Source organism: Oncorhynchus tshawytscha, linkage group LG22 (assembly GCF_018296145.1).
Source record: "Oncorhynchus tshawytscha isolate Ot180627B linkage group LG22, Otsh_v2.0, whole genome shotgun sequence".
Classification (NCBI taxonomy): Eukaryota; Metazoa; Chordata; class Actinopteri; order Salmoniformes; family Salmonidae; genus Oncorhynchus; species Oncorhynchus tshawytscha.
The window spans coordinates 41796770-41816769 of record NC_056450.1 but is presented as its reverse complement, the minus strand read 5'-3'; the positions used below and the strand labels follow the sequence as shown (position 1 = coordinate 41816769).

The 20000-nt window shown below is 46.0% G+C and overlaps 1 protein-coding gene across 1 annotated transcript in view; it reads left to right on the top strand.

The window, feature by feature from the left end:
- Positions 1 to 20000, top strand: part of lama5 (laminin, alpha 5) — a gene marked incomplete at its 5' end in the record, with an annotated part of 282983 nt that overhangs the window by 183809 nt on the left and 79174 nt on the right. The window contains 9 exons of the mRNA XM_042304281.1: positions 724 to 928; positions 1161 to 1287; positions 1561 to 1700; positions 1958 to 2073; positions 2764 to 2975; positions 8765 to 8966; positions 11801 to 11945; positions 15180 to 15320; positions 19221 to 19382. Of these exons, the coding sequence (XP_042160215.1) occupies positions 724 to 928; positions 1161 to 1287; positions 1561 to 1700; positions 1958 to 2073; positions 2764 to 2975; positions 8765 to 8966; positions 11801 to 11945; positions 15180 to 15320; positions 19221 to 19382 (1450 nt within the window). The remainder of the gene's footprint in view (positions 1 to 723; positions 929 to 1160; positions 1288 to 1560; positions 1701 to 1957; positions 2074 to 2763; positions 2976 to 8764; positions 8967 to 11800; positions 11946 to 15179; positions 15321 to 19220; positions 19383 to 20000) is intronic.

Sequence of the window (20000 nt, the reverse complement as noted above, 5' to 3'; positions counted from 1 at the left end):
CCCTTCTCACCTGACAGGTAACCAGACAGACCCTTCTCACCTGACAGGTAACCAGACAGACCCTTCTCACCTGACCGGTAACCAGACAGACCCTTCTCACCTGACTTCTCACCTGACAGGTAACCAGACAGACCCTTCTCACCTGACAGGTAACCAGACAGACCCTTCTCACCTGACAGGTAACCAGACAGACCTTTCTCACCTGACAGGTAACCAGACAGACCCTTCTCACCTGACAGGTAACCAGACAGACCCTTCTCACCTGACAGGTAACCAGACAGAAGTGATTCAGGCTCTGAAGATGTAATATGTTGTGGAGTCAGACCAATCACTGAACTCCTGACCCAAGTCACTAACATTAAAGTCACTAACATTAACCATTATCTACTATTTAATTTTCTCTTCCCCTCTCTTCCCTCACTCCTCCTACCCCCTCCCTTCCTCTCGCTACCTCCTCTTCCCTCTCCTCTCCTCTCTACTCCCCTCCCCTCTCATCTCATCTCCTCTTCCTCCTCTGCTGTCCTTCCTCTCCTCTTCCCTTCCCTTCTCCTCCCTCCCTCACTCCACCTACCCTCTCCTCTCCTCTCCTCTCTCTACCTCCTCTTTCTCTACCCCCTCCCTCCTCTCCTTTCCTCTTCACCTCTCCTCCTTCACTCCTCTACCCTCTCCCTCCCTCCTCCTCTCTTCCTCTTCCGTCTCCCCCCTCTTCCTCTCCCATCCCAGCTCGTCCTGTATCCCGTCTAGGTTCCAGACCCCCTCTGATTCGCTGGTGTTGAAGGAAGGTCAAGGGTCATCTGTCCAGGAGCCTGTCCTGGCCTCCCCTGCTGACCCCCCTGTGGGTCCAGCCGACACCATTCCCTGGGCCAGCGGAGACCGTCCTCCCACCACAGCGGATAACATGGACCATGTCCGCCTTGATTCCGCTCAGGTAATCCTTCATCATTTCATTCAGGTACCTGGTCTACGACATTTTATTTTGTCTTTTTTTTTTTACAAGAGATCTACTAAGGTTGAGAACCTATGTTCTAGAAAGACCTCACATTGGATGTTATTGAAGTATTCGCTGACAGTCACACAATGAAATCCAATTCACTAATAGTTTTCTGCGGAACGATTCCAATGTCACGCAGTCATGATGGTTCTGTCTTCCTGCCCTCCAGAATGCAGCAGTGTACTCTGGTCGTGTCCAAACTCTGGGTCGTTACGTGTTCATCCTCCACTACCACCAGCCCCTCCACCCCACCTACCCTGTCCAGGTCTTCATCAACGGTGGACGCATCTGGCAAGGTGAACCCTAAAGACACACATTACACCACCTTGAATATCTCTCTATATCAATAGTTATACTATCGCTGTTAAAAGATTGTGATCAAGTCCTTTAATAATCTATAAATGAGCAAAATACAGAACGCAGGAAATGTCAGAAAATCACAATGATCTTTGACAGTTGAATTTGAATCTTTTGACAGTTGAATTTGAAATCTTTTGACAGTTAAATTTAAATATTTTGACAGTTGAATTTGAATCTTTTGTAATCTTTTTGTAATCTCCATCCTCCAGGCCATGCCAACGCCTCCTTCTGTCCCCATGGTTACGGTTGCCGTAGCGTTCTGATCTCGGAGAACCAGATCATTCTGGACGTGACGGACAACGAGATCTTCCTGACCGTCCAGGTCCCTGACGGAAAAACACTCTGGCTGGTGAGTTAGTCTAGAAACACTGAGAGAAAATGTCTTTATTTTTTATAAGTGAAAGACAAGCGAAGATTGAAATGAATCCATAGAGCTTGTGGTTGTTGTTCATTTCATTTCAGTTGTCTGCTTGCAGAGTTTAACACCTATTTCAGTACAGCGCACTGGAAAGTGTAGATAGAGGTGTATAAAGACTGTGAAGTTCTAACAATGTGTGTGTGTGTGTGTGTGTGTGTGTGTGTGTGGTGTGTGTGTGTGTGTGTCAGGACTATGTTCTGGTGGTCCCAGAGAGCAGCTACAGCTCCAGTTATCTGTCTGAACAACCTCTGGACAAATCATATGACTTCATCAGCAACTGTGGCCAGAACAGCTTCTACATCCAGTGAGTTTATTGTACAGCATGTCTGATGTAAAAGAAAAGCTAATAAAAGCTAGATTATGTGTTGTGGCTGAGAATATATACTTGCTCAAATGTAATTTCACTACCCAGAACCAAATCTCACCTGGTCAGTAGCTGGACAGCTAATCATCTGTCTAGAGACTAACTACAGACTAATTAAAGACTAACTATAGACCAACTAGAGACTAACTACAGACTAACTACACTATCTAGAGACTAAATTGAGACCAACTACAGACTAACTACACTAACTAGAGACTAACTACACTATCTAGAGACTAACTACAGACTAACTACAGACTAACTACATACTAATCAAAGACTAACTACAGACTAACTACACTAACTAGAGACTAACTACACTATCTAGAGACTAACTAGAGACTAACTACAGGCTAATTAAAGACTAACTACAGACTAACTACACTAACTAGAGACCAACTACACTAACTAGAGACTAACTACAGACTAACTACAGACTAACTAGAGCCTAACTAGAGACTAACTACACTAACTAGAGACTGACTACACTAACTAGTGTCTAACTAGAGACCAACTAGAGACTAACTGGAGACTAACTAGCTCAAATGTGAATACCTCTCCCTCTCTCTCTCTCTCTCTCTCTCTCTCTCTCCCCGCTCTCTCTCCACCCCCCTCCCCCCCTCTCTCCAGTCCTGCCACAGCCTCTCCATTCTGTCGTAGTTCAGCCATCTCTCTCTCTGCGTTCTTCAACAACGGTGCCATGCCCTGCGGGTGCCATGAGGTGGGCGCGGACAGCGATACCTGCCAGCCCTTCGGTGGGCAGTGCCAGTGCAGACCTAACGTCATCGGCAGGGACTGCTCACAGTGTGCCACGGGCTACTGGGGGTTCCCCAACTGTAGACGTGAGTCACTACAATACGAGGCCTGGCTGAGAGAAGAGATTGGGAGGAGACTGGGATAAGGGAGGAGGCTGGGATAAGGGAGGAGACTGGGATACGGGAGAAGACTGGGATAAGGGAGGAGGCTGGGATAAGGGAGGAGACTGGGATAAGGGAGGAGACTGGGATAAGGGAGGAGACTGGGATAAGGGAGGAGACTAGGATCAAATCAAATCAAATGTATTTATATAGCCCTTCGTACATCAGCTGATATCTCAAAGTGCTGTACAGAAACCCAGCCTAAAACCCCAAACAGCAAGCAATGCAGGTGTAGAAGCATGGTGGCTAGGAAAAACTCCCTAGAAAGGCCAAAACCTAGGAAGAAACCTAGAGAGGAACCAGGCTATGTGGGGTGGCCAGTCCTCTTCTGGCTGTGCTGGGTGGAGATTATAACAGAACATGGCCAAGATGTTCAAATGTTCATAAATGACCAGCATGGTCCAATAATAATAAGGCAGAACAGTTGAAACTGGAGCAGCAGCACGGCCAGCTGGACTGGGGACAGCAAGGAGTCATCATGTCAGGTAGTCCTGAGGCATGGTCCAAGGGCTCAGGTCTTCCGAGAAAGAAAGAGAGAAAGAGAGAATTAGAGAGAGCACACTTAAATTCAGACAGGACACCGAATAGGACAGGAGAAGTACTCAAGATATAACAAACTGACCCTAGCCCCCCGACACATAAACTACTGCAGCAAAATACTGGAGGCTGAGACAGGAGGGGTCAGGAGACACTGTGGCCCCATCCGAGGACACCCCCGGACAGGGCCAAACAGGAAGGATATAACCCCACCCACTTTGCCAAAGCACAGCCCCCACACCACTAGAGGGATATATTCAACCACCAACTTACCATCCTGAGACAAGGCTGAGTATAGCCAACAAAGATCTCCGCCACGGCACAACCCAAGGGGGGGCGCCAACCCAGACAGGAAGATCACATCAGTGACTCAACCCACTCAGGTGACGCACCCCTCCCAGGGACGGCATGAGAGAGCCCCAGTAAGCCAGTGACTCAGCCCCTGTAATAGGGTTAGAGGCAGAGAATCCCAGTGGAGAGAGGGGAACCGGCCAGGCAGAGACAGCAAGGGCGGTTCGTTGCTCCAGAGCCTTTCCGTTCACCTTCCCACTCCTGGGCCAGACTACACTCAATCATATGACCCACTGAAGAGATGAGTCTTCAGAAAAGACTTAAAAGTTGAGACCGAGTTTGCGTCTCTGACATGGGTAGGCAGACCGTTCCATAAAAATGGAGCTCTATAGGAGAAAGCCCTAATTCCAGCTGTTTGCTTAGAAATTCTAGGGACAATTAGGAGGCCTGCGTCTTGTGACCGTAGCGTACGTGTAGGTATGTACAGCAGGACCAAATCAGAGAGATAGGTAGGAGCAAGCCCATGTAATGCTTTGTAGGTTAGCAGTAAAACCTTGAAATCAGCCCTTGCTTTGACAGGAAGCCAGTGTAGGGAGGCTAGCACTGGAGTAATATGATCAAATTTTTGGGTTCTAGTCAGGATTCTAGCAGACGTATTTAGCACTAACTGAAGTTTATTTAGTGCTTTATCCGGGTAGCCGGAAAGTAGAGCATTGCAGTAGTCTAACCTATAAGTGACAAAAGCATGGATTAATTTTTCTGCATCATTTTTGGACAGAAAGTTTCTGATTTTTGCAATGTTACGTAGATGGAAAAAAGCTGTCCTTGAAATGGTCTTGATATGTTCTTCAAAAGAGAGATCAGGGTCCAGAGTAACGCCGAGGTCCTTCACAGTTTTATTTGAGACGACTGTACAACCATTAAGATTAATTGTCAGATTCAACAGAAGATCTCTTTGTTTCTTGGGACCTAGAACAAGCATCTGTTTTGTCCGAGTTTAAAAGTAGAAAGTTTGCAGCCATCCACTTCCTTATGTCTGAAACACATGCTTCTAGCGAGGGCAATTTTGGGGCTTCACCATGTTTCATTGAAATGTACAGCTGTGTGTCATCCGCATAGCAGTGAAAGTTAACATTATGTTTTCAAATGACATCCCCAAGAGGTAGAATATATAGTGAAAACAATAGTGGTCCTAAAACGGAACCTTGAGGAACACCGTAATTTACAGTTGATTTGTCAGAGGACAAACCATTCACAGAGACAAACTGATATCTTTCCGACAGATAAGATCTAAACCAGGCCAGAACTTGTCCGTGTAGACCAATTTGGGTTTCCAATCTCTCCAAAAGAATGTGGTGATCGATGGTATCAAAAGCAGCACTAAGGTCTAGGAGCACGAGGACAGATGCAGAGCCTCGGTCTGATGCCATTAAAAGGTCATTTACCACCTTCACAAGTGCAGTCTCAGTGCTATGATGGGGTCTAAAACCAGACTGAAGCATTTCGTATACATTGTTTGTCTTCAGGAAGGCAGTGAGTTGCTGCGCAACAGCCTTTTCTAAAATTTTTGAGAGGAATGGAAGATTCGATATAGGCCGATAGTTTTTTAAATATTTTCTGGATCAAGGTTTGGCTTTTTCAAGAGAGGCTTTATTACTGCCACTTTTAGTGACTTTGGTACACTTCCGGTGGATAGAGAGCCGTTTATTATGTTCAACATAGGAGGGCCAAGCACAGGAAGCAGCTCTTTCAGTAGTTTAGTTGGAATAGGGTCCAGTATGCAGCTTGAAGGTTTAGAGGCCATGATTGTTTTCATCATTGTGTCAAGAGATATAGTACTAAAACACTTGAGTGTCTCTCTTGATCCTAGGTCCTGGCAGAGTTGTGCAGACTCAGGACAACTGAGCTTTGAAGGAATACGGAGATTTAAAGAGGAGTCCGTAATTTGCTTTCTACTGATCATGATCTTTTCCTCAAAGAAGTTCATGAATTTATTACTGCTGAAGTGAAAGCCATCCTCTCTTGGGGAATGCTGCTTTTTAGTTAGCTTTGCGACAGTATCAAAAAGGAATTTCGGATTGTTCTTATTTTCCTCAATTAAGTTAGAAAAATAGAATGATCGAGCAGCAGTAAGGGCTCTACGGTACTGCACGGTACTGTCTTTCCAAGCTAGTCGGAAGACTTCCAGTTTGGTGGAGCAGCAGTAAGGGCTCTTCGGTACTGCACGGTACTGTCTTTCCAAGCTAGTCGGAAGACTTCCAGTTTGGTGGAGCAGCAGTGAGGGCTCTTCGATACTGCACGGTACTGTCTTTCCAAGCTAGTCGGAAGACTTCCAGTTTGGTGGAGCAGCAGTGAGGGCTCTTCGATACTGCACGGTACTGTCTTTCCAAGCTAATCGGAAGACTTCCAGTTTGGTGTGGCGCCATTTACGTTCCAATTTTCTGGAAGCTTGCTTCAGAGCTCGGGTATTTTCTGTGTACCAGGGAGCTAGTTTCTTATGAGAAATGTTTTTAGTTTTTAGGGGTGCAACTGCATCTAAGGTATTGCACAAGGTTAAATTGAGTTCCTCAGTTAGGTGGTTAACTGATTTTTGTCCTCTGGCGTCCTTGGGTAGACAGAGGGAATCTGGAAGGACATCAAGGAATCTTTGTGTTGTCTATGAATTTATTGCACGACTTTTGATGTTCCTTGGTTGGGGTCTGAGCAGATTATTTGTTGCGATTGCAAACGTAATAAAATGGTGGTCCGATAGTCCAGGATTATGAGGAAAAACATTAAGATCCACAACATTTATTCCATGGGACAAAACTAGGTCCAGAGTATGACTGTGACAGTGAGTGGGTCCAGAGACATGTTGGACAAAACCCACTGAGTCGATGATGGCTCCGAAAGCCTTTTGGAGTGGGTCTGTGGACTTTTCCATGTGAATATTAAAGTCACCAAAGATTAGAATATTATCTGCTATGACTACAAGGTCCGATAGGAATTCAGGGAACTCAGTGAGGAACGATGTATATGGCCCAGGAGGCCTGTAAACAGTAGCTATAAAAACTGATTGAGTAGGCTGCATAGATTTCATGACTAGAAGCTCAAAAGACGAGACTGGGATACAGGAGGAGACTGGGATAAGGGAGGAGACTAGGAGACTGGGATACGGGAGGAGACTGGGATAAGTGAAGAGACTGGGAAAAGGGAGGAGACTGGGAAAAGGGAGGAGACTGGGATACAGGAGGAGACTGGGATAAGTGAAGAGACTGGGATAAGTGAAGAGACTGGGAAAAGGGAGGAGACTGGGAAAAGGGAGGAGACTGGGATACAGGAGGAGACTGGGATCTGTCGGGAGGACACTGGGATACAGGAGGAGACTGTCTGTGTACTATACTGGGATAAGGGAGGAGACTAGGAGACTGGGATACGGGAGGAGACTGGGATAAGTGAAGAGACTGGGAAAAGGGAGGAGACTGGGAAAAGGGAGGAGACTGGGATACAGGAGGAGACTGGGATACGGGAGGACACTGGGATAAATGTCTGGTGCGTCCTCTATCTGTCTGTGCGTCCTGTCTATGTGTACTGTCTGTGTGTATTGTCTGTGTGTACTATACTGTCTGTGTGTATTGTCTGTGTGTATTGTCTGTGTGTACTATACTGTCTGTGTGTATTGTCTGTGTGTATTGTCTGTGTGTACTATACTGTCTGTGTGTACTGTCTGTGTGTATTGTCTGTGTGTACTATACTGTCTGTGTGTACTGTCTGTGTGTACTATACTGTCTGTGTGTACTGTCTGTCTGTGTACTATACTGTCTGTGTGTACTGTCTGTGTGTATTGTCTGTGTGTACTATACTGTCTGTGTGTACTACAGTCTGTGTGTATTGTCTGTGTGTACTATACTGTCTGTGTGTACTGTCTGTGTGTACTATACTGTCTGTGTGTACTGTCTGTGTGTACTATACTGTCTGTGTGTACTGTCTGTGTGTACTATACTGTCTGTGTGTACTGTCTGTGTGTACTATACTGTCTGTGTGTACTGTCTGTGTGTACTATACTGTCTGTGTATACTGTCTGTGTGTACTATACTGTCTATGTGTACTGTCTGTGTGTATTGTCTGTGTGTACTATACTGTCTGTGTGTACTGTCTGTGTGTACTATACTGTCTGTGTGTACTGTCTGTGTGTACTATACTGTCTGTGTGTACTATACAGTCTGTGTGTACTATACTGTCTGTGTGTACTATACAGTCTGTGTGTACTATACAGTCTGTGTGTACTATACTGTATATGTGTACTATACTGTCTGTGTGTACTGTCTGTGTGTACTATACTGTCTGTGTGTACTGTCTGTGTGTACTATACTGTCTGTGTGTACTATACAGTCTGTGTGTACTATACTGTCTGTGTGTACTATACAGTATGTGTGTACTATACTGTCTGTGTGTACTATACAGTCTGTGTGTACTATACAGTATGTGTGTACTATACTGTATATGTGTACTATACTGTCTGTGTGTACTATACAGTCTGTGTGTACTGTCTGTGTGTACTATACTGTATATGTGTACTATACTGTCTGTGTGTACTGTCTGTGTGTACTATACTGTCTGTGTGTACTGTCTGTGTGTACTATACTGTCTGTGTGTACTGTCTGTGTGTACTATACTGTCTGTGTGTACTATACAGTCTGTGTGTACTATACTGTCTGTGTGTACTGTCTGTGTGTACTATACTGTATATGTGTACTATACTGTCTGTGTGTACTATACTGTCATAGTCTTCCTCACTTCTCAGTGTCTGAGTCTAATGTGTATGACATGTCAGTATACATATCTGTGGTATTGTGTGTGTGTGTCTACAGCTAGGATTGAATGTGATCTCTCCTCTACTCCCGCAGCGTGTCAGTGTGCTACACGGCTGTGTGAGCCGGTGACTGGAGACTGTATCTGCCCACCGAGGACCCTGCTCCCAGAGTGTATCCAGTGTGAGCCCCAGACGTTCGGCTGTCATCCTCTGGTCGGCTGTGAGGTCTGCAACTGCTCCCGTCCTGGGGTCACCGCCCCCGACGTCAGCTGTGACACCGACAGTGGACAGTGCAGGTACAAGACTGGGTTAGCAACCGACTGAGCTAAACGTTCTGATGTTGTGTAGGACATTCAATGCAGGTAAAAGACCACTCTGGGTTTGAAAATGGGGTCGTATGTGCTTCACAAGACTAGTGTTACGGCCACGCTGAGTAAAAGTCTAGATATTAGCTTTTATGGGTATCTAAAGCGAATCCGCCGGATTTCGGGCAAAGTTGCCTCTCACAGGAGCGTGGTTCAACAGCTCTCCTAAAAACACCAAAAAAGGAAGTTGTCTATTTCTCTGTACTCATCTGAGGTTTTTCTGAGACATTCTCTGACTTCTGTCATATTTACTCAGCTCCACTTTGCCAAATCGTGAGTCTTTGCCTTCAAGGGCCAGCTCTAAAATTAGGCCTACGTATAAAAACGGTCATTTATGTCCTCTCGTTATTCTGCCAGGAATATAGCTAGTAGTAGCTGAACCGGGTTGGTATTTTTCATTGTGCTCTGTAATGCCAATGTGATGTGGAAGGGGGACCAAACTAGGCCACTTGTAGAGAGAGCAAAACAGTGACTTTAGAGTGTTGCTAGTCAAGAGATACAGGTAGAATGGACAAGAGGTTACAGTTTGAGGTTACAGTTTGAGGTTACAGTTTGAGGTTACAGTTTGAGGTTACAGTTTGAGGTTACAGTTTGAGGAACAGTTTGAGCTAACAGTTTGAGGTCACAGTTTGAGGTTACAGTTTGAGGAACAGTTTGAGGTCACAGTTTGAGGTCACAGTTTGAGGTTACAGTTTGAGGTTACAGTTTGAGGTTACAGTTTGAGGAACAGTTTGAGGTTACAGTTTGAGGTTACAGTTTGAGGTACAGTTTGAGGTTACAGTTTGAGGAACAGTTTGAGGTTACAGTTTGAGGTTACAGTTTGAGGTTACAGTTTGAGGAACAGTTTGAGGTCACAGTTTGAGGTTACAGTTTGAGGTTACAGTTTGAGGTTACAGTTTGAGGTTACAGTTTGAGGTTACAGTTTGAGGAACAGTTTGAGCTAACAGTTTGAGGTTACAGTTTGAGGTTACAGTTTGGTTACAGTTTGAGGTTACAGTTTGAGGTTACAGTTTGGTTACAGTTTGAGGTTACAGTTTGAGGTTACAGTTTGAGGTTACAGTTTGAGGTTACAGTTTGGTTACAGTTTGAGGTAACAGTTTGAGGTTACAGTTTGAGGTTACAGTTTGAGGTTACAGTTTGGTTACAGTTTGAGGTTACAGTTTGAGGTTACAGTTTGAGGTTACAGTTTGAGGTGACAGTTTGAGGAACAGTTTGAGGTCACTGTTTGAGGTTACAGTTTCCCCTCCTCTCTCCCTCCCCTTTCCCCTCTCCTCCTCTCCCTCTCCCCTTTCCCCTCCTCCTCTCCCCTTTCTCCTCTTCTCTCCCCTCCCCTCCTCCTCCTCTCCCTCTCCCCTTTCCTCTCCTCCTCTCCCCTTTCTCCTCTTCTCTCCCCTCCCCCCTCCTCTCTCCCTCCCCTCTCTCCCCTCCCCTCCCATCTCTCCCCTCCCCCTCCCATCCCCTTTCCACTCCTCCTCTGCCCCTCCCCTTTCCCCTCCTCTCTCCCCTCCCCTCCTCCTCTCCCCCTTCCCTCTCTGCCCTCCTCTCCTCTCCTCCCCTCCTCCCTCTCCTCTCTCCCCTCCCCTCCCCTCCCCTCCTTCTCTCCCCATTCCCTCTCTCCCCTCCCCTCCTCCTCTCCCCTCCCCTCCTCTCCCCATCCCATCCCCCTTCCTCTCCCCCCCCCCTCCCCTTTCCCCTCCTCTCCCCCCTTTCCCCTCCTCTCTCCCCTCCTCTCCCCTCCCCCCTCCTCTCTCCCCTCCTCTCCCCCTCCCCTCCCCTTTCCCCTCCTCTCTCCCCTCCCCTTTCCCCTCCTCGTCTACTTTCCCCTCCTCTCTCCCCTCCCCTTTCCCCTCCTCTCTCCCCTCCCCTCCCCTTTCCCCCCTCCTCTCCCCCTCCCCTCCTCTCTCCCCCTCCTCTCCCCTCCCCCCCCCTTTCCCCTCCTCTCTCCCCTCCCCTTTCCCCTCCTCGTCTACTTTCCCCTCCTCCCCCCTCCCCTCCCCTTTCCCCTCCTCTCTCCCCTCCCCTTTCCCCTCCCCTTTCCCCTCCTCTCCCCTCCCCTTTCCCCCTCCCTCCCCTTTCCCCTCCTCTCTCCCCTCCTCCCCCCCCCTCCCCTTTCCCCTCCTCTCTCCCCTCCCCTTTCCCCTCCCCTCCTCTCCCCCCCCCCTCCCCTTTCCCCTCCTCTCTCCCCTCCTCTCCCCCCCTCCCCTTTCCCCTCCTCTCTCCCCTCCTCTCCCCTCCTCTCCCCCTCCCCTCCTCTCCCCCTCCTCTCCCCCTCCCCTCCTCTCCCCCTCCCCTTTCCCCTCCCCTCCCCTTTCCCCTCCTCTCCCCCTCCCCTTTCCTCCTCTCCCCCTCCCCTTTCCCCTCCTCTCCCCTCCAATCCACTGTGAGCATCCAGACATAAAGACATTCTGCAGTAGTGTGTCACATTCCTCTGTGGTCTCTGTCCTGACAAGACATGTCTGTAAAGCTGCTGCTATCAGCTCTCAGTAGGCCTCTTCTATCAGCCTGCTGTCTGGGCTACTGATACCTGACACTGGTAACACACGCTGACACAGATGCACGTACAGAGCAACACAGTCAAACTTGCAGCGTGATTATTTTCAGTGAAAAACACTTTGCATCGTACATTTTTTGGATTGAATATGAGTCCACATTTGCTGGCAAAACGCTGAGATTAGTTCATAATAATAACATGGACTGTGATATTATCTGACCACTGAAAACACCACGTTGGTTTGTTCATTTGTTTGTTTGTGATCATTCGCCAGATGCAAGAACAACATCATCGGTCGTCAGTGTGATCGCTGCAGCCCTGGTTTCTATGGTTACCCCAACTGTAGACCATGTGACTGCAACGAGGCGGGAACAGAGGAGGAGGTGTGTGACTCCTCCGTGGGGAGCTGCCTCTGCAAGGTGAGAACACACACTTTGTGTTCCTTATTTATCAGTCCTGGTAAACTTGACAGGTTGGTAAAGTTATCCTATTTTTGATGGTCATTGAAGGCAGATATAAAGGGGAAAAGGGGGGGGTACCTAGTCAGTTGTACAACAGAAAGGGGGGATACCTAGTCAGTTGTACAACAGAAAGGGGGATACCTAGTCAGTTGTACAACAGAAAGGGGGATACCTAGTCAGTTGTACAACAGAAAAGGGGATACCTAGTCAGTTGTACAACAGAAAAGGGGATACCTAGTCAGTTGTACAACAGAAAGGGGGATACCTAGTCAGTTGTACAACAGGAAGGGAAAGGGGTACCTAGTCAGTTGTACAACAGAAAGGGGGATACCTAGTCAGTTGTACAACAGAAAGGGAAAGGGGGATACCTAGTCAGTTGTACAACAGAAAGGGGGTACCTAGTCAGTTGTACAACAGAAAGGGGGATACCTAGTCAGCTGTACAACAGGAAGGGAAAGGGGGTATACCTAGTCAGTTGTACAACAGAAAGGGGGTACCTAGTCAGTTGTACAACAGAAAGGGGGATACCTAGTCAGTCAGAAAGAGGGGATACCTAGTCAGTTGTACAACAGAAAGGGGGATACCTAGTCAGCTGTACAACAGAAAGGGGGATACCTAGTCAGTTGTACAACAGAAAGGGGGATACCTAGTCAGTTGTACAACAGAAAGGGGAACAGAAAGGGGGATACCTAGTCAGTTGTCCAACAGAAAGGAAATGGGGATACCTAGTCAGTTATACAACAGAAAGGGCGATACCTAGTCAGTTGTCCAACAGAAAGGGGGATACCTAGTCAGTTGTCCAACAGAAAGGGGGATACCTAGTTAGTTGTCCAACAGAAAGGGGGATACCTAGTCAGTTGTCCAACAGAAAGGGGGATACCTAGTCAGTTGTCCAACAGAAAGGGGGATACCTAGTCAGTTGTACAACAGAAAGGGGGATACCTAGTCAGTTGTACAACAGAAAGGGGGATACCTAGTCAGTTGTACAACAGAAAGGGGGATACCTAGTCAGTTGTACAACAGAAAGGAAATGGGGATACTTAGTCAGTTATACAACAGAAAGGGCGATACCTAGTCAGTTGTCCAACAGAAAGGGGGGATACATAGTCAGTTGTCCAACAGAAAGGGGGGATACCTAGTCAGTTGTACAACAGAAAGGGGGATACCTAGTCAGCTGTACAACAGAAAGGGGGATACCTAGTCAGTTGTACAACTGACTGCCTTCAACTGAAATGTGTCTTCCACATTTAACCCCTCTGAATCAGAGAAGTGCGGGGGGCTACCTTAATCGACATCCGCGTCTTCGGCGCCCAGGGAACAGTGGGTTAACTGCCTTGTTCAGGTGCAGAAAGACAGATTTTTACCTTGTCAGCTCGGAGATTCGATCCAGAAACCTTTCGGTTACTAGTCCAAAGCTCTAGGAAGTACCACAATGACCAACTCTCTAACCACCCAACACTCTAACTAGGCTAGGCTACCAGGAAGTACCACAATGACCAACTCTCTAACCACCCAATACTCTAACTAGGCTAGGCTACCAGGAAGTACCACAATGACCAACTCTCTAACCACCCAACACTCTAACTAGGCTAGGCTACCAGGAAGTACCACAATGACCAACTCTCTAACCACCCAACACTCTAACTAGGCTAGGCTACCAGGAAGTACCACAATGACCAACGCTCTAACCACTTGGCTACCAGGAAGTACCACAATGACCAACGCTCTAACCACTAGGCTACCAGGAAGTACCACAATGACAAACGCTCTAACCACTAGGCTACCAGGAAGTACCACAATGACCAAATATGTTCCAGAGAGTAGATCTCTGCCATAGATGCTCTGGATCAACCAATCAACAGGCAGCCTACGTATTTCCCAACAACACTCCCAGCTCCATAATTCCCAACAACATTGTAAACTACATAGCCTAATTCCAAAAGATTTAAATGCAGATTTTAACGAAACAGAGATCAGATGGTTGGCATGGAGATGCTGCAATAGACGTTTTCCCAGTAAAATTTGAAGAATAGGCCGATCATTTACGATTGACAGTCATAAATGTGAAGCTACGGTAAACTAAATAGACACAAGGGAACAGGAGGTTCAGAACTGCAGCCTTAGGCAGCTACAGACAGAATTCTGGTAGCAGGAGACAAGGCTTTAAAATACTAAATATAACACACAGGTAGAGATGTGATTCTGAAAGGAACCGACTCGTTACTTAAGTAACTGCAATAGTATTTCAGTATTTAAACACAGAAACTCGTTATATAACTCCGTTCCTCATAGAAGTAATATATTACTCACGAGTGATATTTTGATATGTCAACACTGCTCAGGTATCACATGAACGCACATAAGACATGTCAAAATGTGTAGAATTGGGATAAATTAGCTTTAAAACTGCAACCTTTTCTCTCCGTCCCATGTCAAAATGTGTAGAATTGGGATAAATTAGCTTTAAAACTGCAACCTTTTCTCTCCGTCCCATGTCAAAATGTGTAGAATTGGGATAAATTAGCTTTAAAACTGCAACCTTTTCTCTCCGTCCCATGTCAAAATGTGTAGAATTGGGATAAATTAGCTTTAAAACTGCAACCTTTTCTCTCCGTCCCATGTCAAAATGTGTAGAATTGGGATAAATTAGCTTTAAAACTGCAACCTTTTCTCTCCGTCCCATGTCAAAATGTGTAGAATTGGGATAAATTAGCTTTAAAACTGCAACCTTTTCTCTCCGTCCCATGTCAAAATGTGTAGAATTGGGATAAATTAGCTTTAAAACTGCAACCTTTTCTCTCCGTCTCATGTCAAAATGTGTAGAATTGGGATAAATTAGCTTTAAAACTGCAAAATTTTCTCACCGTCCCATGTCAAAATGTGTAGAATTGCAGAAACTGATCTCTTAAACAGCTAAATGTTCTCTCAGCCAACAAAGAGGGGTGTGAACAGTTTCAACAGTTTGGGGTTACACCCATCGCAAGGTGTTTGTTTTTTACTACGCCGATAAATTACAATCCGATTTCCATCCGAACCTTTGCCACCTAGGAAATGTGTGTGACCGAACCCTTCTCAAATAGTAGTCGAGCACCCCTGCACTAGACAGACAATGTTTCAGCCAGTAGTCACTTTCAACCTCTCAATAACATCATTGGCAACAAGATGTCTTCCACCTCCTTTTTCCCCCGACAGGAAAATGTCCAGGGTGGTCGTTGTGACCAGTGCAGAGTGGGAACCTTCCACCTTGACCCCACCAACCCTAAAGGCTGCACTTCCTGTTTCTGTTTCGGAGCCACCAACCGCTGTCGCAGCTCAGAGAAACGACGGACTGAGGTAGAGGACAGTACAGCACACAGGGATTGGGTTTATATATTTCTGTGTTTGCTAAACAGTTCCATATTTTGTCCACAGGTTCCCAGATTATATTACAACAGACATAAAACTCAGATATACTTGTTTTGTGCTGAAACACAAATTAAACATATTTTGACTCAGTGCTGAGTGGTTTAATTAAAGTGTGCTAATACGTATTAACAGTTATGTATAGTGATAACTGCCAAAATAATGGAAACACTTGAGTAAATGAGGGATATGAAGTACTGTATATTGAAAGCGGGTGGAGATTATTTAACTGACAGACAAACAGACAGGCAACTATATCCAGTATCCATATCCTGATCTGTAACATTAACGCCTCCTGCAAACCATCATTCACTTGACTTTTATTTTGAAGTCTTTCACCGCTCATCAGTGCAAGACAGTTCTGGTATCATTAATTGACTAAATAGCAGTCTGGCTATTTAGCAGTCTTATGGCTTGGGGGTAGAAGAAGCCTGTTGGTCAGAGACCCGATTCTCCGGTACCATTTTCCGGACGGTAGCAGATTTAACAGTGTATGGGCTTGGGGATAGAAGCCTGTTGGCCCGAGATCCGATGCTCTGGTACAGTTTGCCAGATGGTAGCAGAGTTAACAGTCTATGGCTTGGGGGGCTGGAGTATTTGGCAATTTTTCGGGCCTTCCTCTGACACCGCCTGATATAGAGGTCCTGGATGGCAGGGAGCTTGGCTCCGGTACTGGGCTGTCCGCACCACCCTCTGTAGTGCTTTGTGGTCAAGGGCAGTGCATTTGCCATTCAACACGTTGATTCAGCAAGTCAAGATGCTCTCAATGGTGCAACTGTAGAACTTTTTGAGGATCTGAGGGCCCATGCCAAATCTTTTCAGCGTCCTGATGGGGGAAAAGAAGCTGCCATGCGCTCTTTACGACTGCGCAGGTGTGTGTGGACCATGTTAGGTCCTTAGTGATGTTGACGCCAAGAAACTACCTGCTCCACAACAGCCCTGTCGATATGGATGGGAGCTCCCCTCTTTCTCCTATAGTCCACGATCAGCTCCTTAGTAATTACTGACGTTGAGAGAGGTTGTTATCCTGTCACCACACTGCTCAGTTTCTGACCTCCCTATAGGCTGATTCAACCGTCGTGTCGTCAGCAAACTTGATGATGATGTTGGTGTCGTGTGTGTGGTCACACAGTCGTCGTTGAACAGGGAGAACCAGAGTGGACTAAGCACAAACCTCTGAGGGGTCCACTTCAACTATGACAGACAAAATTAGGAATTTGCAAATAAATAAATAAAAAATCCTACAATGCTATTTTCTGGATTTTTTTTCTAATTTTGTCTGTCATAGTTGAAGTGTACCTATGATGAAAATTACAGGCCTCTCTCATCTTTTTAAGTGGGAGAACTTGCACAATTGGTGGCTGACTAAATACTTTTTTGCCCCACTGTAGTTATTTCCCCTGTTGTCCAGGTTGCGTCATCTGTGGATCTGTTGGGGCGGAATGTGAATTGAAGGGGTTCCAGGGTGTCTGGGAAGATGGTGTTGACGTCATGACCAGCCTTTCAAAGCACTTCATTAATAACAGATCTGAGTGCTTCAGGGCAGGAGTCATTAAGGCAGGTTACCTTGGAGCTCTTAGGAACAGAGAAAATCGTGGTCAGCTTGAAACATTGTTGAGATTCCAGACTGGGACAAGGAGAGATTGAAAATGTCTGTGAAGACACTTGCCAGCTGGTCTGAGAACTCGCCCTAGTATTCCCGGCCTTGTTATTGCTAACCTGTTTAAATGTTTTGCTTACATCGACCATGGAGATCGAGATCACACAGTCATCTGGAAAAACAGGGGCTTTCACTGTGGGGACGACATCATCTATGCACTTATTGATGAAGTGCGTGACTGTTGTGGTTAACTCCTCAATTCCATTGGATGAATCCTGGAACATATCCCAGTCTGTACTAGCAAAACAGTCTTGTAGCCTCGTGTCTGCTTCATCGGACCACTTACATATTAAGCGCATCACTTGTATTTTCTGTTTGAGCTTTAGTTTGGAAACAGGAAGCAGGAGAATGGAGTCATGGTCAGATTTGCTGCAGGGAGGAGGAGCGAGGGCCTTGTATGGGTTTCTGTGGGTTGAGTTTCAGCGCCCCTAGTGGCGCAGAAGAGGTCTTGGTAGAAGTGAGGTAGGACGGTTTTAAAGAGTTAAAGTCTCCGCCCACCAGAAACCTCTGGGTGAACGGTTTCTTGTTTTTTTATGACCTCATACAGTTTGTTGAGTTCCAGAGCGATGTTGGCTTGAGGAGGGATGTTAACAGCCGTGATAATTACGGACTAAGTACTTACGTACATAGCGTCATCATCCAGCCACGTTTCAGTAAGACATTTCATATAGCAGCTTTTCAAGTCTTTTTATTTATTTATTTTACCTGTATTTAACCAGGCAAGTCAGTTAAGAACAAATTCTTATTTTCAATGACGGCCCGGGAACAGTGGGTTAACTGCCTTGTTCAGGGGCAGAACGACAGATTTGTACCTTGTCAGCTCGGGGGGGTTTGAACTTGCAACCTTCCGGTTACTAGTCTCTCTGATAGGAGACTCTCGAACAAAGCTCATCCATCTTATTCTCCAGTGACTGGAAAATGTGACAATAGAACGGAGGGGAACGGAGGGGATTCGGTTTTCTCTTCGCCTCAATTTCACCTGATTGTCCTTCTGGAAGGTTCTCCCATCTCCACGAAGGAACTCTAGAGCTCAGTGAGAGTCACCATCAGGTTCTTGGTCACTTCCCTGACCAAGGCCCTTCTCCCCCAATTGCTCAGATTGGCCGTGCTGACAGCTCTAGGAAGAGTCTTGGTGGTTCCAAACATCTTCCATTGAAGAATGAAGGAGGTCACTGTGTTCTTGCTGACCTTCAATGCTTCCCCAGATCTGTGCCTCACCACAATCCTGTCCCGGAGCTCTACATACAATTCCTTTGACCTCATGGCTTGGTTTTTGCTCTGACATGCGCTGTCAACTGTGCGACCTTATATAGACAGGTGTGTGCCTTTTCAAATCATGTCCAATCAATTGAATTTTCCACAGGTGGACTCAAGTTGTAGAAACATCTCAAAGGATGATCAACGGAAACAGGATGCTCCTGAGCTCAATTTTCGAGTCTTATAGCAAAGGGTCTGAATACTTATGTAAATTAGGTATTTTTAAAAAAAAAAACTGTTTTTCTTTGTCATTATGGGGTATTGTGTATAGATTGCTGAGGATTTTAGTAATTTGTAATCAAATTTAGAATAAGGCTGTAACGTAACAAAATGTGGGAAAAGTCAAGGGGTCTGAATACTTTCCGAAGGCACTGTATTTGCCGCCCAAATTGCGTTCTAGCGCATTTAAAAACCATCTACATCTTATAGAAACTAATGATGATCCGTGTCCAAATCAGGCATTTAGTAACTTTTAGTAGCATTTTTCTTCTGTATAGACAGGGGTAGGCTACTTATTCTATATATACATTTAATTTAATTTAATTTACAGGGAGCAGACAGACAGGAAGTGTTATGTTTTGTTATAGGTGATGGACATGATGGGCCGGGTGCTGTTAGCAGCAGACAGACAGGAAGTCCCTGTGACTGTGTATAAATGTTATATTAATATACCCTGTGCATTGTAATGACCTCCAGGTGATGGATATGATGGACTGGGTGTTGCTCGGAGAAGACAGACAGGAAGTCCCGGTGACTGTGTATAAATGTTATATTAATATACCCTGTGCATTGTAATGACCTCCAGGTGATGGATATGATGGACTGGGTGTTGCTCGGAGAAGACAGACAGGAAGTCCCTGTGACTGTGTATAAATGTTATATTAATATACCCTGTGCATTGTAATGACCTCCAGGTGATGGATATGATGGACTGGGTGTTGCTCGGAGCAGACAGACAGGAAGTCCCTGTGACAGTGTATCCTGATCAGGACTTGGTGGAGGCGGACCTTAGTGACGTACCTGATGTCTACCAAGACCTCTTCTGGCACGCTCCTAGAACGTACCTGGGAGACAAGGTACAACACCATACAGTAAACTTTATTGTCCCCAAAGTCTTGGACACACAATCCTTATGCATTTGTATGTATTTATTTAACCTTTATTTAACAAGGCAAGTCAGTTAAGAACACATTCTTATTCACAATGACGGCCTACACCGGCCAAACCGTAACCCGGACGACACTGGGCCAATTGGGGCTCCCGCTCACAGCCGGTTGTGATACAGCCTGGATTCGAACCAGGGTGTCTGTAGTGAAGTCTCAAAGACATATTTTACGTGCCTTAGTCAATCGGGAGTCTGTAAATAGAAAACATATCGTAGGCATTGCATTGACTCCAGACTCACAATTTATTTTATTTATTTATTTATTTATTTTATTTTTTTAACCTTTATTTAACCAGGCAAGTCAGTTAAGAACAACTTCTTATTTTCAATGACGGCCTGGGAACAGTGGGTTAACTGCCTGTTCAGGGGCAGAACGACAGATTTGTACCTTGTCAGCTCAGGGGTTTGAAACTCACAACCTTCCGGTTACTAGTCCAACGCTCTAACCACTAGGCTGCCCTGCCGACCCACAATGGGTGCAAGAGTTAAAATGGAGGAACACCTTTAGGACAAAGACAAGGGGAGGAGA